Source organism: Aythya marila (genome assembly GCF_965140915.1).
Source record: "Aythya marila genome assembly, chromosome: 4".
Taxonomy (NCBI): domain Eukaryota; kingdom Metazoa; phylum Chordata; class Aves; order Anseriformes; family Anatidae; genus Aythya; species Aythya marila.
Window position 1 is genome coordinate 16,070,173 of NC_139045.1, and position 18,520 is coordinate 16,088,692.

The 18,520-nt window shown below is 43.2% G+C and overlaps 1 protein-coding gene across 3 annotated transcripts in view; it reads left to right on the forward strand.

Annotated features, from left to right (window-relative positions):
* Positions 1-18,520, forward strand: part of FRAS1 (Fraser extracellular matrix complex subunit 1) — a 146,780-nt gene that overhangs the window by 86,691 nt on the left and 41,569 nt on the right. For all 3 annotated transcript variants that reach the window (XR_014317396.1, XM_082759237.1, XM_082759238.1), the window contains 9 exons: positions 1,194-1,340; positions 4,746-4,892; positions 6,356-6,496; positions 6,718-6,858; positions 7,433-7,573; positions 7,873-8,143; positions 9,348-9,432; positions 11,553-11,879; positions 16,036-16,189. Coding sequence is in view for 2 of the 3 variants with exons in the window: in XM_082759237.1 (XP_082615363.1) it covers positions 1,194-1,340; positions 4,746-4,892; positions 6,356-6,496; positions 6,718-6,858; positions 7,433-7,573; positions 7,873-8,143; positions 9,348-9,432; positions 11,553-11,879; positions 16,036-16,189 (1,554 nt within the window). In the remaining variant the exon portion in view is untranslated. The remainder of the gene's footprint in view (positions 1-1,193; positions 1,341-4,745; positions 4,893-6,355; positions 6,497-6,717; positions 6,859-7,432; positions 7,574-7,872; positions 8,144-9,347; positions 9,433-11,552; positions 11,880-16,035; positions 16,190-18,520) is intronic.

Consider the following 18,520-nt stretch of genomic DNA (forward strand, 5'->3'; position numbering starts at 1 on the left):
GGCCTCCTCCACTATGGTATTTTAAATCTCTTCAGTCAGACTGTGAGAAGCAGAAGTGGGACAAGAAGGGAAGAGAAGGAAACAAGAAAACAAGTGTGACATAAAATCTCTTTGAAAATGCAGGGAAGGAGAAAAGTAGTAATGTACTTCCATACCCGAGACAGTCAGTGGATTTGCTGGCTGTGGAGCAGAAGGATCATGTAAGGCTGAGTGTCTGGGCAGTAAAGCAAGAGGTGGAAGCTTGGTGGGTTGTAATGATGCACAGAGGGATGGCTGGTTCTAGCCTCACATACAAAATGATGGCATCCTTGCTGTGACCTTGAAGCGATGATCAATAAGTCTGTGCAAATGCCCTCTCAATGTTCAGCAATATTGAAAAAGTAAATCAAATGATAGGAGCTAGCATGAAGGGAAGGAAGAGCTAGAATTCATTCTGCTGCTGTCTGTAGCTGCTGCGTGCTGCGAGCAGTTCTGCCCATCCCAAAATAGAAGGGCAGGAAGGCTGAGTGCAGGGATTGGATGACTTCGGTGCCGTGAACAACCATGTAGACCACAGCACTTCAACTGGGGAAACTGGAGACCTTAGGAGGAGAGAATATGATAGAGGCCTACAAAGTTGTTAGTGAAACGGAGGAGGATTGCATGGAAATGAACTGTTCTCGCTCTGTCGGTGTCGCTGCTTGGAATTGGCAGTGGCTGTGCAACTCCTGCTGAAGGATGGATATAAATCCTCAGGGAGCTGTCGGAAAAGTACTTTTGGTTTCTGGGGGAGGATTCTAAACAGACAAAATAAATCAGGCTCAGGAGGATCTGACCTGAAAGTAGTTGAGAAAAAGCATGAGCAGGGTGTACTGACATGTGCTTGCCCTGTTCCTGCTGTTCTCTGATAGGCAAGATTTAGCCAGAAATTGTGGGGTTGTTGTGAAAGGGAAGGGAAGACTGAAAAAAGGAGGAATGGATAAAATGAGAAAGAACTGAGAGGAGAAAGCTGGTGTGTACGGCTAAGAACAAAAATAAAACCATTTAAGCCAAGTTTCGCAAGCTAGTTGTGATGTTTGTGGTTCTGCTCCTGCGCACTGAGCACCAGCAGGGGCTTAGGCCTCAGAAGGGGCGTTTGGCCCTCAGTGTTTTGAAACTTGCTCTGAGATCTGCCTTTCACTGAACAGAAACGTTTGCTCTTGCTGTCCCTGCAGGGTGTCACCCCTCGTGTAAAACCTGCAGAGGTGGGGGCCCTTTTTCCTGCTCTTCCTGCAATGCCAGCCTGGTTCTGTCCCACACCAACATGTGTGTTCCTGCCTGTTCCCCAGGATACTACAGGGATGAGAGCCACACCTGCAAACGTGAGTGCCTCTCTTCAACTCCTTTCCACAGTGTGTTCACTGACATGTCTTTTCTTGCTTCTTCAGTTACTGTTCCTATTGCCAGGAAAAGATTACAAGTGCCTAAAAATGAGATGTGAGTTGACAAAAGTGATTCGCTGCCTTAGAAACAGAGCCTACAGCATGGTTTAAATTTGAACATCAGTTGCAGTTTTGTTACTGACTTCAAGGACAGGAGGCTCTTGAGTCCCACAGTAAAAAGCTCCAGGGGAGCTCGTGTAGGCTTCCTTGGTAAGCTTTCTAGGTGGTACACAGAGAAGTGGCCAGGCATGCTGGTAGATTATGGGCTTTGTGAAAACTTGGCAAGGTTAGACCACTTGAATCAATTCTTATTAAGGCAACCCCCTCCTCACTGCCCTATCTGCCAGTACCTGCCTTGGGAGCTGGGTTACAGCCTTAGCATTTACGCCCCATTTCCCCACACGTGAAGCCTTAGCAGAAACAAGGCACAGCTTTGTAGGCAATCCCCAGCTGACTTAGTTGAGCCGTGACGTTTGTACCTCCTGATGATCTGATGCAACTGATCTGATGTTAAGTCCAGTAATATTCTATTCTACTCATGCTGTCCCTCGTGAATCTCTCAGGGCCCCTCTCTCTATTTATTATTCCGTGCTTACTCTGGCCTTGATGTCAGTTGAGTTATTCCTCACATAACTATTGGCTTGATGTTCCAAAATGCCAGATTACATGGCCCACAGACATTAAAAAAAAAAAAAAAATAGTTTAAAACCCCCACTTGAATTGACCCCCTATAATACACAAACCAAAATGAGTAAGTGCTTAAGTGGTTTGTTTGCTCTGAACCTGAACACTCAGATCTGTTAAGTCCTCTATCACCTTGATTTAAATTATCCTGATTTATGATAGAATAACTCTGTTTGCACTGCAATGAGCGTAGGTATCAGTGTCATCCTATCTAGACCCAATTTCTTTACTGATGAGGCCATGTAGCAGGAAGCTGATAAGGTAGTCAGTTTTACCTGCCTTTTGTTGAAATATCTGCTCCTCCTGAATCTATGATTTCCATCTTATCAGCAGGAATGGAGATGCCTTGCATAAGTTCAAAGAAATAGCTGGAAGAGTTTGTACCATTCTTCAGTTGACAGAAAAAAAGGCTATTCAGTAATCATAATAATTCTTTTAAAAAGGAAAGGAATAAAAAAGAGGAATAAAAAAGGAGTGATGGGATTCTCACGGTCTGTCCTTTCCTAATGAAAACTTACCTACTGCTGGCGGCCCCTCACTTTGGACACCTTGGTAGAAGTGGAAAGTTCCTGAGGCCTGAGCCTTTCCTCAATTTGGTTCAGTTGCTCAAATGCAAATAGATTTTTGCAAGGAAAGTCAGCTACAATGAGACATTTCTAATCTCTTCACTTACAAAGGGCTTTTTAAGAAGTGTAAGTAATCCCTGTGGCGGGAAACTCAAGGCACAGTGTGTTGGTGCACTGGATGTTTTTCATTCCAAGTGTCACTTGTGCCTTTTCAAGTGCAGTGCTGCTGATAAGCCGTGTAGATACCAACTATCCCAGGCTGCTGCAAAACTAACACTTAGAGGTGAAGAAAACTGTTTAATCAGAGGTTGGCAGTTAGGCAGGGAAAAATTGGTCTCTCTTCAAAGTTTATTTTAGTCGCATTGCACTTTTGAGGAACTCAGGCTTGGAATGAAGTTGAGAGAAATGCTGAATGCATGCATGTGCTCTCTGACATGCTCTTAAGCCCGGTGACATACTGCCCAAAGAACAGTGCAAAGCTTAGCAAGTTCTTCATGGCTTTAGAAATGCAGATACAAAATAATTCTGATACAACCAACAGGCAGAATTGCATTCTAATGTACTTTTGCTTACTTGGAAAGTCTGATTTTTAATAGATTTTGACCTCGTGTGGAATATTTTGCTGTACTTTTAATAGTTGGCTTTTCATAGCACTTCAGAAATAATTATTATTCCATGTATTGTTCGTAAATTAAGTGAAATGGCACTGGCACCAGAGCACCTGAAAATAGCTGCTGGATTCTTTAGATAAACATTTTGTTGGAAATTCATTTGCACCTTGACAAAATAGAGACCTTTTGTGACATTTTTGAGATGAGATGGAACAAGCAATTATTTTGAAGGATGTTGGATCTCGTTTCGATGAGAGCAATGTGGATATTTTTACATATGCTTCTGTATCTTGAATCTTTGTGGCTGTAAAAATCCACCTTGATTGAAAAGCAAATGAAAATGGATTTTCACAAGTAGCAAGTTGGTATTTGACACCTGAACTGTAATTGCCCTAAATCCTATGAGAGGGTATTTTTCTTCTTGGCATTAAGAAATGATCACCTAAGCTTTTTTCTTTAGTTCAAACAGTTGGGGCTGTGTTTTCAGAGCTTTTTTTGGATTTATCTTAAGTGCAGAACTGAGCTTTGGCAAAGATCCTGACTCCATATGTGTTTAGGGACACTCGTGGGTAGTTGGTTGGGAACCTAAGAGTGCCTTTTGCATAAGCTGTCATTGTACTTGCTAAAGGGGAGTTACGGTTCTTTGTATAAAGCAGGCACATGAACCTCCATGAGTTTTCTGCATCTTATTTTTGCAAAGTTTGATCTTAACCAGAATCCAAGAAGGTTTTCTGTGTATAGGCCCAGGGGTAGGAAATATTTGTCGGTGTTCATGAGTCCATTGCTGTTAAACCTTCTGCTGTAAATTAGCTAGGAGCTGTGATATCAGCGTTGAGTGCACTTGGCTGTTAGTACAACCTCCTGAGAAGTTTAGACCCTGGACATCAAAGAGGTGAGCTAAAGTACTCTAAACCTCTGACCTTTGATCCTGGATTCAGTAAATCCCTGAATTATTTTTTCCTGTTGTCTTCATTTGCAACCTAGAGCTCCCAAATCTTAAACTGTTCAAATAAAAAGTAGGAAGCAATAAGTGAAATTACAGAGGTTTTTGGTCCCACCCTGGTTTACTAACTCTAGGAACCTATTATGGTCTCTAAATTTGTGCATTTATGAGTTAAGTCCGGAATTATGTGAGACACAAGGTTACTGAAAGAGACTAAGAAAAACAGTGACAGGGAAAGCTCTTATTTAGGGATTTGAATTCAAGGGCATTGTTTTACCCTGACCTTCCCAGAGGAGAGAACGAAACAGTGCGAGGTTCTGTGAGGGGACATACCAGTTTTTTTCAAATAGAAGGGGGCTTTTTGCATTGTGAAGGCTGTGGGCAGGAACATAAGAAAAAACTCCAGGTTTTTCGGTCTCCACAGGTGTCTCTCAAAGAGGACCTTGAGTAGAGAGGCTACAGGATAGTATCATTTTTACTTGCACAGTTGGCTGGTGCATCAGTAATTGCAGTTATTTTCTTTGCCTTTGTCTTTCCACAGCTTGCGATCGCCAGTGCCTGAACTGTGAGTCAGCTGCAGGCTGTACGTCTTGCCGGGATCCAGCTAAGGTCCTGTTATTTGGAGAATGCCAGTATGAGAGCTGTGCTCAGCAGTATTATCTGGATTTTTCCACCAAGACTTGCAGAGGTGAAAAACACATTGCTGGCTTAAAGAAAAAAAAATCGCAAGTAGCTTGACCAATAATCCGTTATATTGCAGCACCATCTGTACAGGTAGCCTGCTTTAAAACGTGTGTATGGGAGGGGAGATGCTCAGTGAGGTTTTTCCAGTTTTCCTCTTTTTCAGCAGTCATCTGTCACATACTTCAGCCTTTCAGTGAAAAACAAGATTATTGCAAATCCTTCTCTTGTAAACGATTTAGTAAGTGAGCCAGCAAACTTCTCAAAGGTCAGGTCCTGGAATTCATTTAGTCATGGGTCAGCTGAATAACGAGTGAGCTTGCTGCTCTAAATCTTTTTTAGAGTGCTTACAGGGCCTTGTGTGCTTACCTGCTTCTCTCTGTCTTATTAAATACTGCATCACTGGCTGACTGCAGAAACAAGACTTTGGAGTGATTTAAAAGACACATAGCATGACAGATCTCCAAAACTTCCAAGGAGAGCGTTCCATAATGGGAATAAGTGAGGATAACGTGGCTTTATTGCGTGCCACCACCACTGCATGAAGATATAACACAAACAGCAGCTCAGTGTCCATTTCTAACTGGCTCTGTCAACACCTGAATGTGCCCTAACTAAGTGGTGCCACTCCCTTTAGCACTGCAGTTCTTCAGAGGGGTGACATTGCCTAGTGTTGAGCGGGTTGGAGTGAGGCAGGAAGCTTGTGCTGGCTTTGCCTTGGGCATGCTGCATTGGCTCACCTCGGTGAGTCTTTGTTCATATCTGCTTCCTGTCTGTCTGTCTGTCTCATCAGCTGGGTGTGTCTGTCATTAATTACTGATACGAGCCCCCTGACTGCCACCAGGGTACAAACAGCAGTGCTGGCAGCCCGAGCAGTCCTTTAGCGCAGCTGCACAGCTGGGTCTCTGCTTAAGACCAAAGAGAGATAATGCAAGGGCATCTGAGGGCAGATCTCATCCCAGCTGGATCTGCTGTGTTTCTGCTTTCCACTGGGGCATTTGGACTGTGAGGGACAACAACTGCATTTTCCTTTGGTCAGAGTCATTTGAAAGGATGAGGCTGATGAAGCAGGGTGGATAATTATGAGCAACAAACTTGTTGGCAGAGGAGGAGCATGGATACTTAAAGGATAGAGTTGGACTTTATCCTTCATGGGCAAGAAAACCATGCCAGTGTTAGCAGGTCTGAATGCTGAGCAAGAGGCTAAGCCTGCTGAAATGTGACATAGTTAGAACATGTCAGGTCCAAGAAGGGAAAAAAAATACACATCTTGTGTTGTAGTAAGACAGTACTAATCATGTTTTTTTGTTGTTGTTTTTTTTAAAGCATCTCTCTTACAGTTTTTACTTTGCTCTCTGCTCCTAGGACTTACATTCCCACAGCTCACAGATCCCACTGTGCTAAGCTCTTGTACAGGGTGAGCTGTTCACCTCGGAGAGAGCTGCCCTACCTGGACTTTTTTTCTTCCAGAGTGTGACTGGAGCTGCAATGCCTGTAAAGGCCCCCGGAGGACCGACTGCCTGCAGTGTATGGAGGGCTACGTTCTCCATGAAGGAGCTTGTGTGGAACAGTGCCCTGCAGCTTTCTACAAGGAATCAGACACATGTCAGAGTGAGTCCTTCTTGTGTGGTACCTCTAATCACTTCTACCAGTGATTCCCTGCCTGTCTCCAGTTTGAGCACATCTTGCATTCAGAAAATACACTACAGCAGCAGGTCTCGCTGCCCTCCATCACACACACACAAGAGCTTGGGGTTCTTGGGGTGTTACAGCACCGTGCAGGAAGCCATAGGAAGTGGTGTTGAGCTCAACTCTTTACGTGTGACTTTTAGGGTGTGATCAACACTGCCTTCAGTGTCACCAACCAAACGAGTGCAGCCTTTGTGAAGCCCCGTTTTTCCTCTTGGATGCTCAGTGCGTTCACAGGTGTGGGAAGGGATACCATGCAGACCAGGCACAGCGAAAATGCACAGGTAAGCAAAGTGAGCGTGATGTGGTGGAGAGGGATCAGGGTTGCAGTCTGTGTTCTGTACACTGATAGTGCTCTGCAAGGCACTTCAATGACGTGTTAAACTCACTGTTGAGGTAGTGCATGCAACTTGAGAATTAAATAACAGATTCCATCTGCATTTACACGTCTAATTCAGGAGGAACGAGATTCAATGTAGACACACTGTACATAAAAAATCAGTATTAAAAACACATTGTTAAAAATGTTTCAGCTGTATTTGTGGGTTAAAAAGCTGTGTAGGACTTCAATTTGTATTTGAAAGTGTTTTTTTTCAATGAGGTACAACAGTTACTTGAAAGCTTCCACTTGTAAGATTGTGTCAGGTTCTCTGTATGAAAAACACTGGTTAAATTAGAAAGGAATTTCTTAACAGCTCTTTTATCTGAACTGTTTGCCTTCTCTGTTTGATTTTGTCAAGTAGGTAAGACAGTAATAGCACTGGTGTTTCCATCCTGACCTGAGGGACAGCTCTGCACACCAGTAGCTGCTTTGTTTTTGCAGTGTCTGAATGGAGTTGTGCTTTCCCTCCAATGCAGCTTGTCCTCCTGGTTGCTTGGACTGTGAAAGTGACGGCCTGTGCCACCTCTGTGACAGCACCACCTTTCTGAAGAACAAGATCTGCGTTCCTGCCTGTGGTCAGGGATTCTTTGGCAACAAGTGGACCAGAGAGTGTGAAGGTGAGTGTCTCTCCTGAGAAAGCAACTGAGCTGGCAGGCTTCCAGCGGATTTTGAGGTCAGAAGTAATGTTCATTGAGTGGCACATTTGGAGCTTAGTTTTGTGCAGTTTTGTGTTGGCTGTTGAAAGTTGGCAGCTAGTTTTTCTCCAACATGTTCTTTCATAAAACGTGCATGTACGTGGTTTTCTAAGTGAGTTTTTTTTTCACTTAAAGCATTCATTTGGTAAAATTTTTACCTTCTCTCTTTTTTTTTTTTTTTACTGTTTTGTTTTGTTTGTTTGTTTTCGTTGTTTTTTTAGCTAGCAAGCATCCGTCAAGCTTTCATCTGAACAGTACCCTCACAGTAGGGATTGGTGGGGTAAAACCCCTAGACCTCTCCTTACTGGGTGTGCGTGATCTGGATGGTGACGCAGGAGAGCTGTTGTTCCATATCAACAGCACTCCTTCCAACGGCCGGCTAGTGATGGTGGTGAATGGGAAAGAAGTGCAGCTGGGCAAAGGCGACCACTTCAGCTTCAAGGATGTGCAGGAGAATAGAGTTCGCTTTGTGCACAGCAAAGAGAAATCCAGGTGACTGCACTGATACTTTTTTCTTAGCTCTTGCCTGAAGAAAATTTACATATCTTGAGAACAGGAAATCCTTTGGCCCTTGGAAACATTCTTACAGTGAAGCATGCTTCTCACTGCTACTAAACAAATTATCATTGTGTTTTGGCGATATTGTGCCATACTGTAAATGGTGTAAAACCTTTGTTCGTGGTATAAGAGATCACTGTGATCCATCTGCAAAACCTCCTGCACTCTGGGGGTGCAGGAGTCTGTCTGATTTTTAGCATACTCTGATGTGTATTTAAAACTGGTATACTATGCTGGCTCTTACACAATTTCTCTCAGGAAGATGCTCAAATAGTGCCACCACTGACCATGCTCTGCAGCGTATACTGCATTTATCCATTAAAACTTTGCTTGCAACATGAGCCCTGTTAGTGTTCGGGGGCAATTAGCAGTGATTAGCGTCTGGCAATGCTCACGCTGCAAGCATGTTGCAAGGAGGCAGATTTCTCCTGCTGCCAGGCAGTGAGCCAGTCATCCTGCCAAATTTCACACTTGATTTACATCACCATAAAGCCTTGGCCCAGACTGATACCAGTGGAGTTGCTTGAAATTTCTGCCTGTATATATCAGGGTGTTCTGTGATCCGCTGTTTACAGTAAGATTCTTGGGGTGTCCTTCCCATGCCAAGGGTTAGCTCGTGTTCACCCACCTTCAAGACAGCAGCATGAGTTTCTGCATCACACTTTGTTTTTCTACTTGGTAGTCACAATGAAACATCAAGTTCTTGTCATGAGAAATGTAGCTACTTGATGTGCAAGGCTGTGGGGTGGCACTATTGAAGAGTAAATAGGAAGCAAAAATGCTGAAGAGTGGGAGCTTCTGTCTCAGAGCCAGATAAGTGACATTTTTCTTCAGCAGGGAATAGCTGACATTTAGAATCAGTACTTAATCTTGGAAGCACCACCCTACGTGGGGAACATTAGTTAATGGGAAATGAGGGGATATTATTACATAGTTAAAGGTATTTATTACATGCTGTGACTATTGTGACTCTTCAGGAAAAAGTCCTATAAAAACATAATTGCAAAAACTTGAGCTAAAGTATCTGTTGCTAGGTTAATCATTTTTACTGAATATGTAATATTTATACCATTACTGAGGCCTGCGAGATCACTTCATTTATATTATCTGTATTTTGGCTTTCTGGGGACTTGTTTAGGAAAGGACAATTTTCCTTGAAGGTCAGCAACCAACAGTTCTTCTCCCATCCCTTGGTGGTCAACATTCAAGCATTTTCAACACAGGTAATGTAACAAAGCTTGGAAGCAACCTCAATTTTTGTACCATTTGGAGCCTTAGCTTCTGGCAGCGATAACGAAGCAGCTAGGCAGGACTTGAGCTGGTGTTCAGGTCAAGCAGATTAAACACAGCCCTCAGCTGAGAGGCAGACAGAGTCATACACAATAAGTGGACTTAGGGGTAAGTGATCGAAGGAGCTGGCCCATCTAGTTTTGTTTGTGCAGGGAATTGCAGCAGAGCAGTCACAGAGCAATTATCAGGGAGGGCAAACGAGTCCCTACTGTTTAAATTATTCTTTGGATCTGCGGATGGTCTAGTTCAGTCTCTTACTGCAGGGCAATTGAATGATGATTGATCCCCATGGTAGGGATGTCTTGACAGTCAAGAGCATTTACTTAAAAGCAGTGGGAATTAAATGAGCATAAGCTTTTTACAGTGTGTCTCTTAAACTACTCTCCATTTCTGCTCAAGCTGATGGTACTGTCAGCTGTCCAGGTCTCTCGTTATTGCTGTTTAAAATCTGTAGCATGATATTGTGGAGGGGCATCACCCAAGAGGTGCTGAACAGGCAGTATATGCATGACTCGTTTTCTAAAGGTAGGCCCTCTAAAAGGCAAGGCACGAAGAGGTGTGCGAGATGCTAGTCACGGGAGCCAGAAGTACCCCAGGGGCTCATTTGCTACAGGGGGATCCAGGTTTCAACACAAAATGTCTTGAGTTGTTTCCTGTAAGGTAGCTTCATGGTCAGGAATTTATCTATATATAAAAAATTGCATTTTGGTGCTTTTAATCGTCACATTCCATACGAGTCATTCCATAACTTCTGAAATGTTCTAGTTTGACTTTTAGTGTAAGAAAAACCGCGGATTTTGATCCTGTTGCATGTATATTGATTCTGGCTGGCGCTGAAATCTTTTCTCAGTCTAATCTCTTGTTTGCCTCAGTAGGAAATCCAGCTAAATAAGAGCTGCAGTCACTGCCCCAGAATACGTAAGTGAGGTTTAATAATAGGAATTTTGCCTGTCAATCGTTAATAACCCTGATAAGTTGTATTCAGGTGAGATGGCAGCAGTTAGCTCTCTGATGAGCATTGCCTGGGCTTTGACTTTGTCTCTGCAGGATCACCCGCATCCCGAGGCAGGGTATTACTGATGGCAAATGTTGTTTATTGTGATCAATAGAGATCTGAACTTTCTTGATGGCAAAGAACTAGGGAACTAATTTGAACCAGCAGGAATGTGAACTCTAGCTGGTCTTCGTTCTAGCAGGAATAAGGCTGTGTGTGGTCTTCAAAGACAAGTAATGATGCTGATGACACCCAGATTTGCTATCTTTGAGATGGACTTAGTCAGTCCAAGACAAGCAAAAGCACATCCTTAAGTGTTAGCTGGTGGATGTATTTCTACTTAGAAGTGTTAATTCAAGCCTCTGCCTGTCAGTTTGGCTCACTGTTGGTATTCTTCTTTATTTTTTTCCCTCTCTGCTACTCATTTTAAACAGCTAACCTGGGCACACAGATTGTGCAGGGTCTTATTTTCAAGCATTAGCACTCTGAAAGACATTAAAGTTATCAAAGCTGTAGGTTATACACAGGAAAAATGTGGTACGTCTCCATTCCTACCCTGAACTTCTCAGTCACATATGTAAATCTTCAGCATCCGAGGTGTCTGTGTTCCAGTTGGGCCTGCTGACGTACACATAAAGTGTAGCTCTTCCAAAGTAGTTGGGGTCCAAGTTTCCATTTGAATTGCCATGGATGGTAGTAAAGCAAAGCTGTGTCCCTTGTCTCCTATCCGTGCAGGCAGCAAGGGAGTACAGACTCTGGCTGATAACTAAATTGCTTTCTATGTAAATGTCCTGAGTATTTTTCCTTGCTAAGCTTGCTGTGGCATGAGAATCCAATTTTAATGTAATTAAATCAGTCTAAATTGCTAGATATTATTCTATCTTCCCACTGGGGGGAAAGTGTGGAGAGAGATCCTCTGCTGCTTAGATACAGGAGGCTTCCAGAGGTGAAGCAAGCTAATTTCCTTAACCCCCTGTTTTTTTCCTTTTGTATTTTTTTTTCCTTTGCTTCAAGTCACTAAGATGAAGCAAACAGCTAAGAGCTGCTTTTATGTTTCAGGCCCCATACGTGCTGAGAAATGAGGCTCTCCTGGTCCGCAGAGGGGAGATTGGAACCATTACAGACCTGTTGCTTGGCGTGAGAGATGGTGACAATCCTCAGGACGTCGTGCTGATGGTTTTAGAGCCTCCACGTCACGGGCAGCTGATCAAACCTTCTGGGAAGTCAGATTCTGCAATCCACATATTTCACCTCGATGACCTTGCTGGTGGACTGCTGCGCTACGCTCACGATGGCTCTGACAGCCAGGATGATGCAGTTCTTTTCCAAGTGAATGATGGGTACCACTTCCAGAACATCCTGTTCCTCATTAAGATTGCTCCCAAGGTATGTGCCGTGACATAACATCTCCCAGGCAAATAAGAAGTAGTACTGCGTCCCCGAGGTGTCACTAATCCTGCGTTACCGTCAGGCTGTGCTCAGAGACAGGAGAAAGTAAATAGATCTGGAGTCACAGGTGAGAGTTTTGCCATGGTGAGGGCAATAAATTAGAGTGGATGGAGGGAGAGAGGGCTGGTGAGATAGTCAGATCACTCACTGGGCTGATGGGAGCGACAAATGTGTTAATTTAATGACTTGGCTAACAGGGTGTGGCTTTGGTACTTTGGTGGTGGTGGTGTCAGGATCTCTGCTCTTCTCTCCATTGAAATCTTTCATCTGATCCTTCTGTAATGAGAAGACATAGATACCTAAATTCAGAAAACATTCATAAGTATTTTAATTTTTGTTTCTTACTTGTATTGCGGTTCATAATTAAGAAACCAGCTGTTTGTCTCTTCCGTGTTTGGACATGAAGTGGCACTGGGTATTAAATTTTAGAGGGATTATGGCAGTAAAATTAGAAACAGTCATGCTTTAATCTGTTTGGTTTTGAAATTAACCTCAGCCAAAGCATGAAATGTATACCGTTTGTAGGGTGAAGGCTTTTAAAAATAAAGTTGCTGAAGGGTTCGCAAGCATTTCAGTTCTGGTATTGTGGTGCTGTAAAAAAAAAAAAAAAAGCTGAGAACTTCCTTATCCCTTAGTTAATGTGAAAGAGTAATAAAAAAAAGTCTACTGTTTGCAGTCTTTTTATGTATGGATCCGAGAATTGCACAATCTTTCTGTGCTTGTGCTCCATAAAAGGGAGCAAGGAGGAGATGCTATTACCCTTCCTTTGTCCTCCTCTCTGCTGTACTAGACGTCTCTGGTACCACCTTGGGCATGCAAATTTCAAGGAAGGTCTACAAGCACTACGTGTGTCTGTGTGCAGTTAGCACGAGGAGGAACCAAACCCATTTGGACCCTGCGGGTGCTTCTAAGTCTGAAGCAGTAATTAATGGTAATTAGTGACACGACTCACACATCAGCCTGGAAATCAGAAAAGGTTGCTTACGAGGCTGGTGCTGGCTTATTAGACTCCCAGCATAAGAGCAGCCCTGCCTGTGTTTTCTTTACTCTTACGTGGCCCTGAAGAGGCCACAGATCAGGAGGACTGTGAAATGCTTGGATAGCACTCTGTTTTTTGTAACTTTTTTTGTTCTTGTTTTTGTTTTGCTATTGATTCAGTGGGGCCTTGTTGTAAATGCCAGTGAGGGTGAATCGCTGAGTTCCAGTTTCTTTCATTAGCTGATTTTGTGCTCCTTTTCTCTCATTATCTTTCCAAGTCTCCATGCAGCACTTGGCTGCAGAGAAGAATGAAGGTGGTGACAGAGGTGAGAGTGGAGCAGCTTTTAGTAGGAGGGGAGAGTTGGCAGACACCCAGTGCCTGCCTCATCCTAATTATTGTCTTTGTCGAGTAGCCTTGGGAGCTGAGAGGGATGCAGGGTTTGTTGCTGAGGTGCTGTCAGGACGGGCATGCAGAGACACTTCTCTCTTTCCTTGGTTTACAACCAAAGATTGCTGAAGAGCCTGGTAGGGCCCTGGCTGGAGGGGTGGGAGTTCGAGGGGTGGTTTTTAAGCCACGCTACTTGTCTAAGTACATGGAGCTTATTAGAATATACTGCTGGGTGGTTTTATATGCTAAGTCCTGGTGTGAAAGGACATTTCTAGGATTCCCATTCAATGGGCTCAGACAGTATAATTTTCAGACATTAATCCATAGAAGCACTGCAATGAAAATGTGAAAACATAAAAGGACAACATAACCTTCAAAGTGTTATGAATTGGAGGCTTTTGTTTCTTCACAACGGGTGTGCCTTGTTTGCTGCAAGGTCTTTTTTTCAGTCCCTGTGGTTACTAACAGCCTGCTTTTCCTAATTTGCCCCTAACCCAGCACTTCATCTACTGCAGGCTGAGCAGCTGGCCTCTATTTTGAGAGCTCTTAGTAATGATTTGCACTGCTGTGTATTTCTGTTGATGTTCTTTAACAGTTACAGCTTCTGTGAAGTTAATTTGAGACCTGCTGGTGCTCCATCTCTGGCAGAGCACCACCAGTGGTGCTCCAGTGGGGAACACTGAGCCCCTGCCCTACACAACGCGACCTCAGGCTGTGTCCTGTAAGTCAGACGAGGTCAGACCAACGCTCTTGTCATCTGCCTGCTGCTGCTGGGATATGGAAGCCTTTCCTTTCTGGATGCAGGAAAAGGACAGGAGTGTATGTTAGGACTTGTTGAATGCGCTGCCTCTGTTCACTTCATAAAACTTTGCCACGCAGGCACCAGCAAAAAAAAAAATCTAATGTGATTTTAGCTGTTTTGCTGAACACAGAGTGAGGTGAGCACTGTGATCAGGCAGTAGTTTGTCACTGGATATGTTTTTTTAAAGCTTACCAAGCAAAAAGAGCTGTCTCACGACTGTGTTTTTATTAATCAGCAGATCCACAACATCAAAGCCAGCTGGAAAAGGTTTTACAAAATGCCTGACTAGTTTAATGTGGCCAGCGAAGAAGCACTCAATCATTTAGTTCCCCAAAAGCCAAAGGGTTCCAAGTTTATAGCAAAACTGTCACCTCGTATTGAGTTAGCATTTACTTAAAAACATTTTATTTTCAAACAGTGCATTTCACATGTCATGCTTTGAAGTGTGGCCAGTTCCTTTTTTCTCTCCTCACACAATAAATCCAGGGACCTTTCTGGCCTTTCTAGCTTGTTTGTTTCCATTTCCAAAGTTAGGCTTTGCTGGGCCTATACGAGCCATGATGTGGTCGCATCAATAAGGTCGGAGGAAAGTTATCGTACGTATTGGCAGGGTTCTCTAGGCTGGCACTGGGCCTGGTGTACTTCTTCACTGTTCTCTGTAAAAATAAAGCAACCATCACGCTGGGAAATTGTTGGTCCCAGATCATGTGGAATTTAAAAATTAACACCTCAAAAGAAGTACAAATTAAATGGATGAAAAATGCTCAGCAGACAGATGTCAAAATGGAGATGGGTAATGACCCCTGCAATGTGGTTCTTTTTTGAAAGCATCCTTTTAGCCCTCTCTGGCGTCTCCACTGCTTATTTGGAAGAGAATAATAAAAAGGCTTTTTATCGGTTCTTGGGGTCAGCCATTATTATGTGGAATAGTAATGAGGAGGAAGATGATTGCTTACATGGAGCTGTCATTTTGACTGATTATGCAATTCACCATAGCCAGTTTCAAGATGAATCCTCAGACATCAAGAACAGAAATCACATTTACAGCAAGTGGGCTTATAAGAAAGAGTTGTGACACTGAAGAGGTCACAAGGATTTTGGTGACCTGTCTAACAAAGCATGAGCTAACGAAGTAATGTAGAGCCAGTAAGGGCTAATACAGTCCTTGAAAGCCAGAGCAGTGTTACTGAAGTATATGCCAGCAGTGAAACCATTACTGCATCCAGTTGTGACATCCAGGTTTCAAAAAGCTTGAATGAAGACTCTTAAGCTGAATGATAGAATTTTTCCTCACCTTCTGTTAGAAAAGCATAAGGTTTTAGAAAATGAGGTGTTTTAGAAAATGAGGTGTTAGAAAAGCTGGGTTTGCTTGCAGAGAGTAACAGTTAAGGGTGTGTGTAAAGATACTGGAGGGTGCCACCAAGAGATTCATTTGAACAGGTAAGAAGCTGTGGTTCTATAAGCACCCTTGACAGGCATGTATTTTTAGAAATAAAATGAGGAGAGGTAACAGGAAAGGTGGATCCAAAAGCTGCTGTAGTTGAGTGGACACATTTTTTTTCCAATGGCGACGGCAGTGAATTTTCCACTGTGCCAAGGAGATAAATTCTGTCTAGACTTGTCAAAAGTCAAGTGAGGATGGTGGTGAAAGACAGAATTATGGAGGGAGACTGACATCAGGAAGGTTTAGAGTTGGAGACAAGCAATTAGAAACACTGTAAGGCCAGGTCGGTTCTGCAGGGGGAGAATTGTGTCTGAGGGCTATGGGTGAAAGATGCACGTCCTTTCCTTGAAGAAGATGACGAGGGTTGAACGGCTAGGAAACTACAACATACTCGGTGTCATCCTTTTCACTTGAAAATCTGTTTGCACTGGCATTGCTGATGTTCAGGAAAGCCTCTTCTTGTTGTCCCCCTCACATGCAGAGTGACAGAAGCCCTCGGCTGGTGACAAATTCCCTGGTCTGGGTGCCCCAGGGAGGCATGCTGCAGATCTCCAAGACGATTCTGCACGCTGAGGTACCTGGTGCCCGTGACTCCGAGATAACCTACAACATCATCAAGGACCAGCCAAGACACGGTAAATTTCTTTGGAGTTTTATTATCAAAAACCAGCTGTAGGGTCTTGCTTTTCACCCTGCATGTCTCAAAGTCTTCAACCAGTAAATAAACGTGCAGGCTTCTGGTTGCTTCCAGGGAAAAGTATGTTCTTAGACTTCCCGGAGCCGATTCTTCTATGGTATTTTGCCCACAAGAAGTAGTATTTGAGGGAATATTTCTTTGTAATACTATGCTGAAGAAGTGCCACTAACCTCATCTTTTTCTAGTTCAGATGGGTGTGCGAAGCAATGAAGCACTGTTGGTCTGCCTAGTAACCTGAACTTCTGCTGCTGTTTTTCTCTAAGGGTAGTGAAATCCTGGTGGATTTACAGCTTTGCGAGAGCTGAATCTCACTCACTGCCAAAAGATAATAGCCCGTAATTAATGTCTGGTTTCAGAGCAGCATGGAGTAATATCTGCCTCTAGAAACTGCTGAGCAAAAGTTTACCTTGAAGGATTGGAGAACTCCCTAAACTCCACGACATTTAATTTCTACTAATGGAAGAGGTTGTTGACTCAAACAGAAATCAGTGACATTTGCATCTATTTATAATTCTTGTTTCCAAATTCCTTTTGAGAGGCTTTGATCTCACCTCTCACAGCAATGGCTTTTCAAAGGACCCCTTGCGTAGGAAGGACTGCAGCTCTCAGAACATCCTTCAGACCCAGGCTGAGGAGTCTGGAAGGTGCTGGGATTTGTGACTGAGGTAGAAATTCAAAGGAGCTGGATAGAAAAGAGAAGATGTCGTACATGGAGGAGAAGAAAATGAGAACAGACAAGAAAAATACTATTTTCACCATCAGCATCCCCATTTTCTTCATTAGGACCATGTCTTTAAGTAGCATATGTTGTACTTCAGTGAAATGGTACAGTGAATTTTAATTTGCTGGGCCAGCTAAAATGAAAGGGTCACTTCAGCAACGTAAGTGCTGTGGTTTTGCCTTTTGCTGTAAGGATAGACTGGTTTCCATAACAGCTGCTGGTACCTGACAGAGACACAGATTATGTTATTTTTGCAGTTTAGTAGAGAACTAATTAATTTGTATTCCCTCTTTCATTTTCTGCAGATGGAGAGCTATCTTCTCATTTTTAATAAGCATTTACATGAAAACTAGATTTTTTTCCTGAGGAGTTTGTCTCCCGCTGCCTAACCCTAACCAAAATTTATAACCCTGTATTTGTATCACCATAATTATCTCTGCTGTAATTAATTGCAATAACATAAATGGGTTTGTAGCTTCAAGTGAGGAATATGCAGTAGGAATCAACGATCTTCAAAGTTTTATCTAAAATGCTATTTCACAGAAAGGGAGGAAAAAAATAAGAGAAATGTTGAAAATGGGTCCTTAATTAAGGAGGGCCTATCTGCTTATCTCAGTATTTGACTAATGGAAAAGGAATTCATACCTGTAGGAAATGTATCATGTGCTTTCAGGTAGGAAATAAACCACTTCAGAGTTAGCTCCCACATTTCCGTAGCACAAGTGCGTGTACAAAGAATGCTTCTGCCCTTTATTTTGAGACCCAGAAACCCAACAGAAGGGATGTGACCTCCTCCATCTGCAGGGCTTGATTTGTTACTTCTCAGTTGCTGGCCAGAGCACAGTTGCTCTTTCTAAGGATCTCTTTATGCTGAACATCATTTTGTCCATAGAAATAGAACCAGTGTCCTCTCTGGCTCTTCTCCCAGCCCACAGGATGCCTCAGCGTAGCTCTGTGAGTTGAAAAATACTTATTTCTCTGAGTAGGCATTGTAATACCCTAAGCTGCTCCATGTGGCGTACGTTCTTAGAGGATGAAATTTTTAAAGCCAGTGAAAAGTGATACTTGTCCACTCCTAAAAGAAGAGACCTCCGTGCCTGAAGCCTCTAGGCAGCCCTGGGAATGCAGCTGTCTCAGTGGATTTCAAGAAATTGCCTGCGTGTACACAAGCTGTACATTCATGTGTGTAACACATCAGCAGGTGCTTTTCAGTGAGTGAAATACTGATTTATAAGACATGTAGGCGTGCATCTTGCTTAAAGCTGCTGTATGTTCTCATCCTGTCTTCTCTTCCTCTGGGAGGGGCAAACAACTTGCAGGTCCTAACTCCTTTGGGTATGTGATTAGCAGCTTATAAATCACACACAAGATTCAGGTGGGAAACTCCCGTGAGCAAAAGCATCAGACTGGGAATGTAATTAGGGCAGTGGATTTCACCGATAAGGGAATATTAGCAGACAGTTGGATTATAAAACACAAGTGTGAGATTTCAGTTTGAATTATCTTTTTACTACACCATTGGAGGGTGGTTTGGGAAACGAAGTGCGA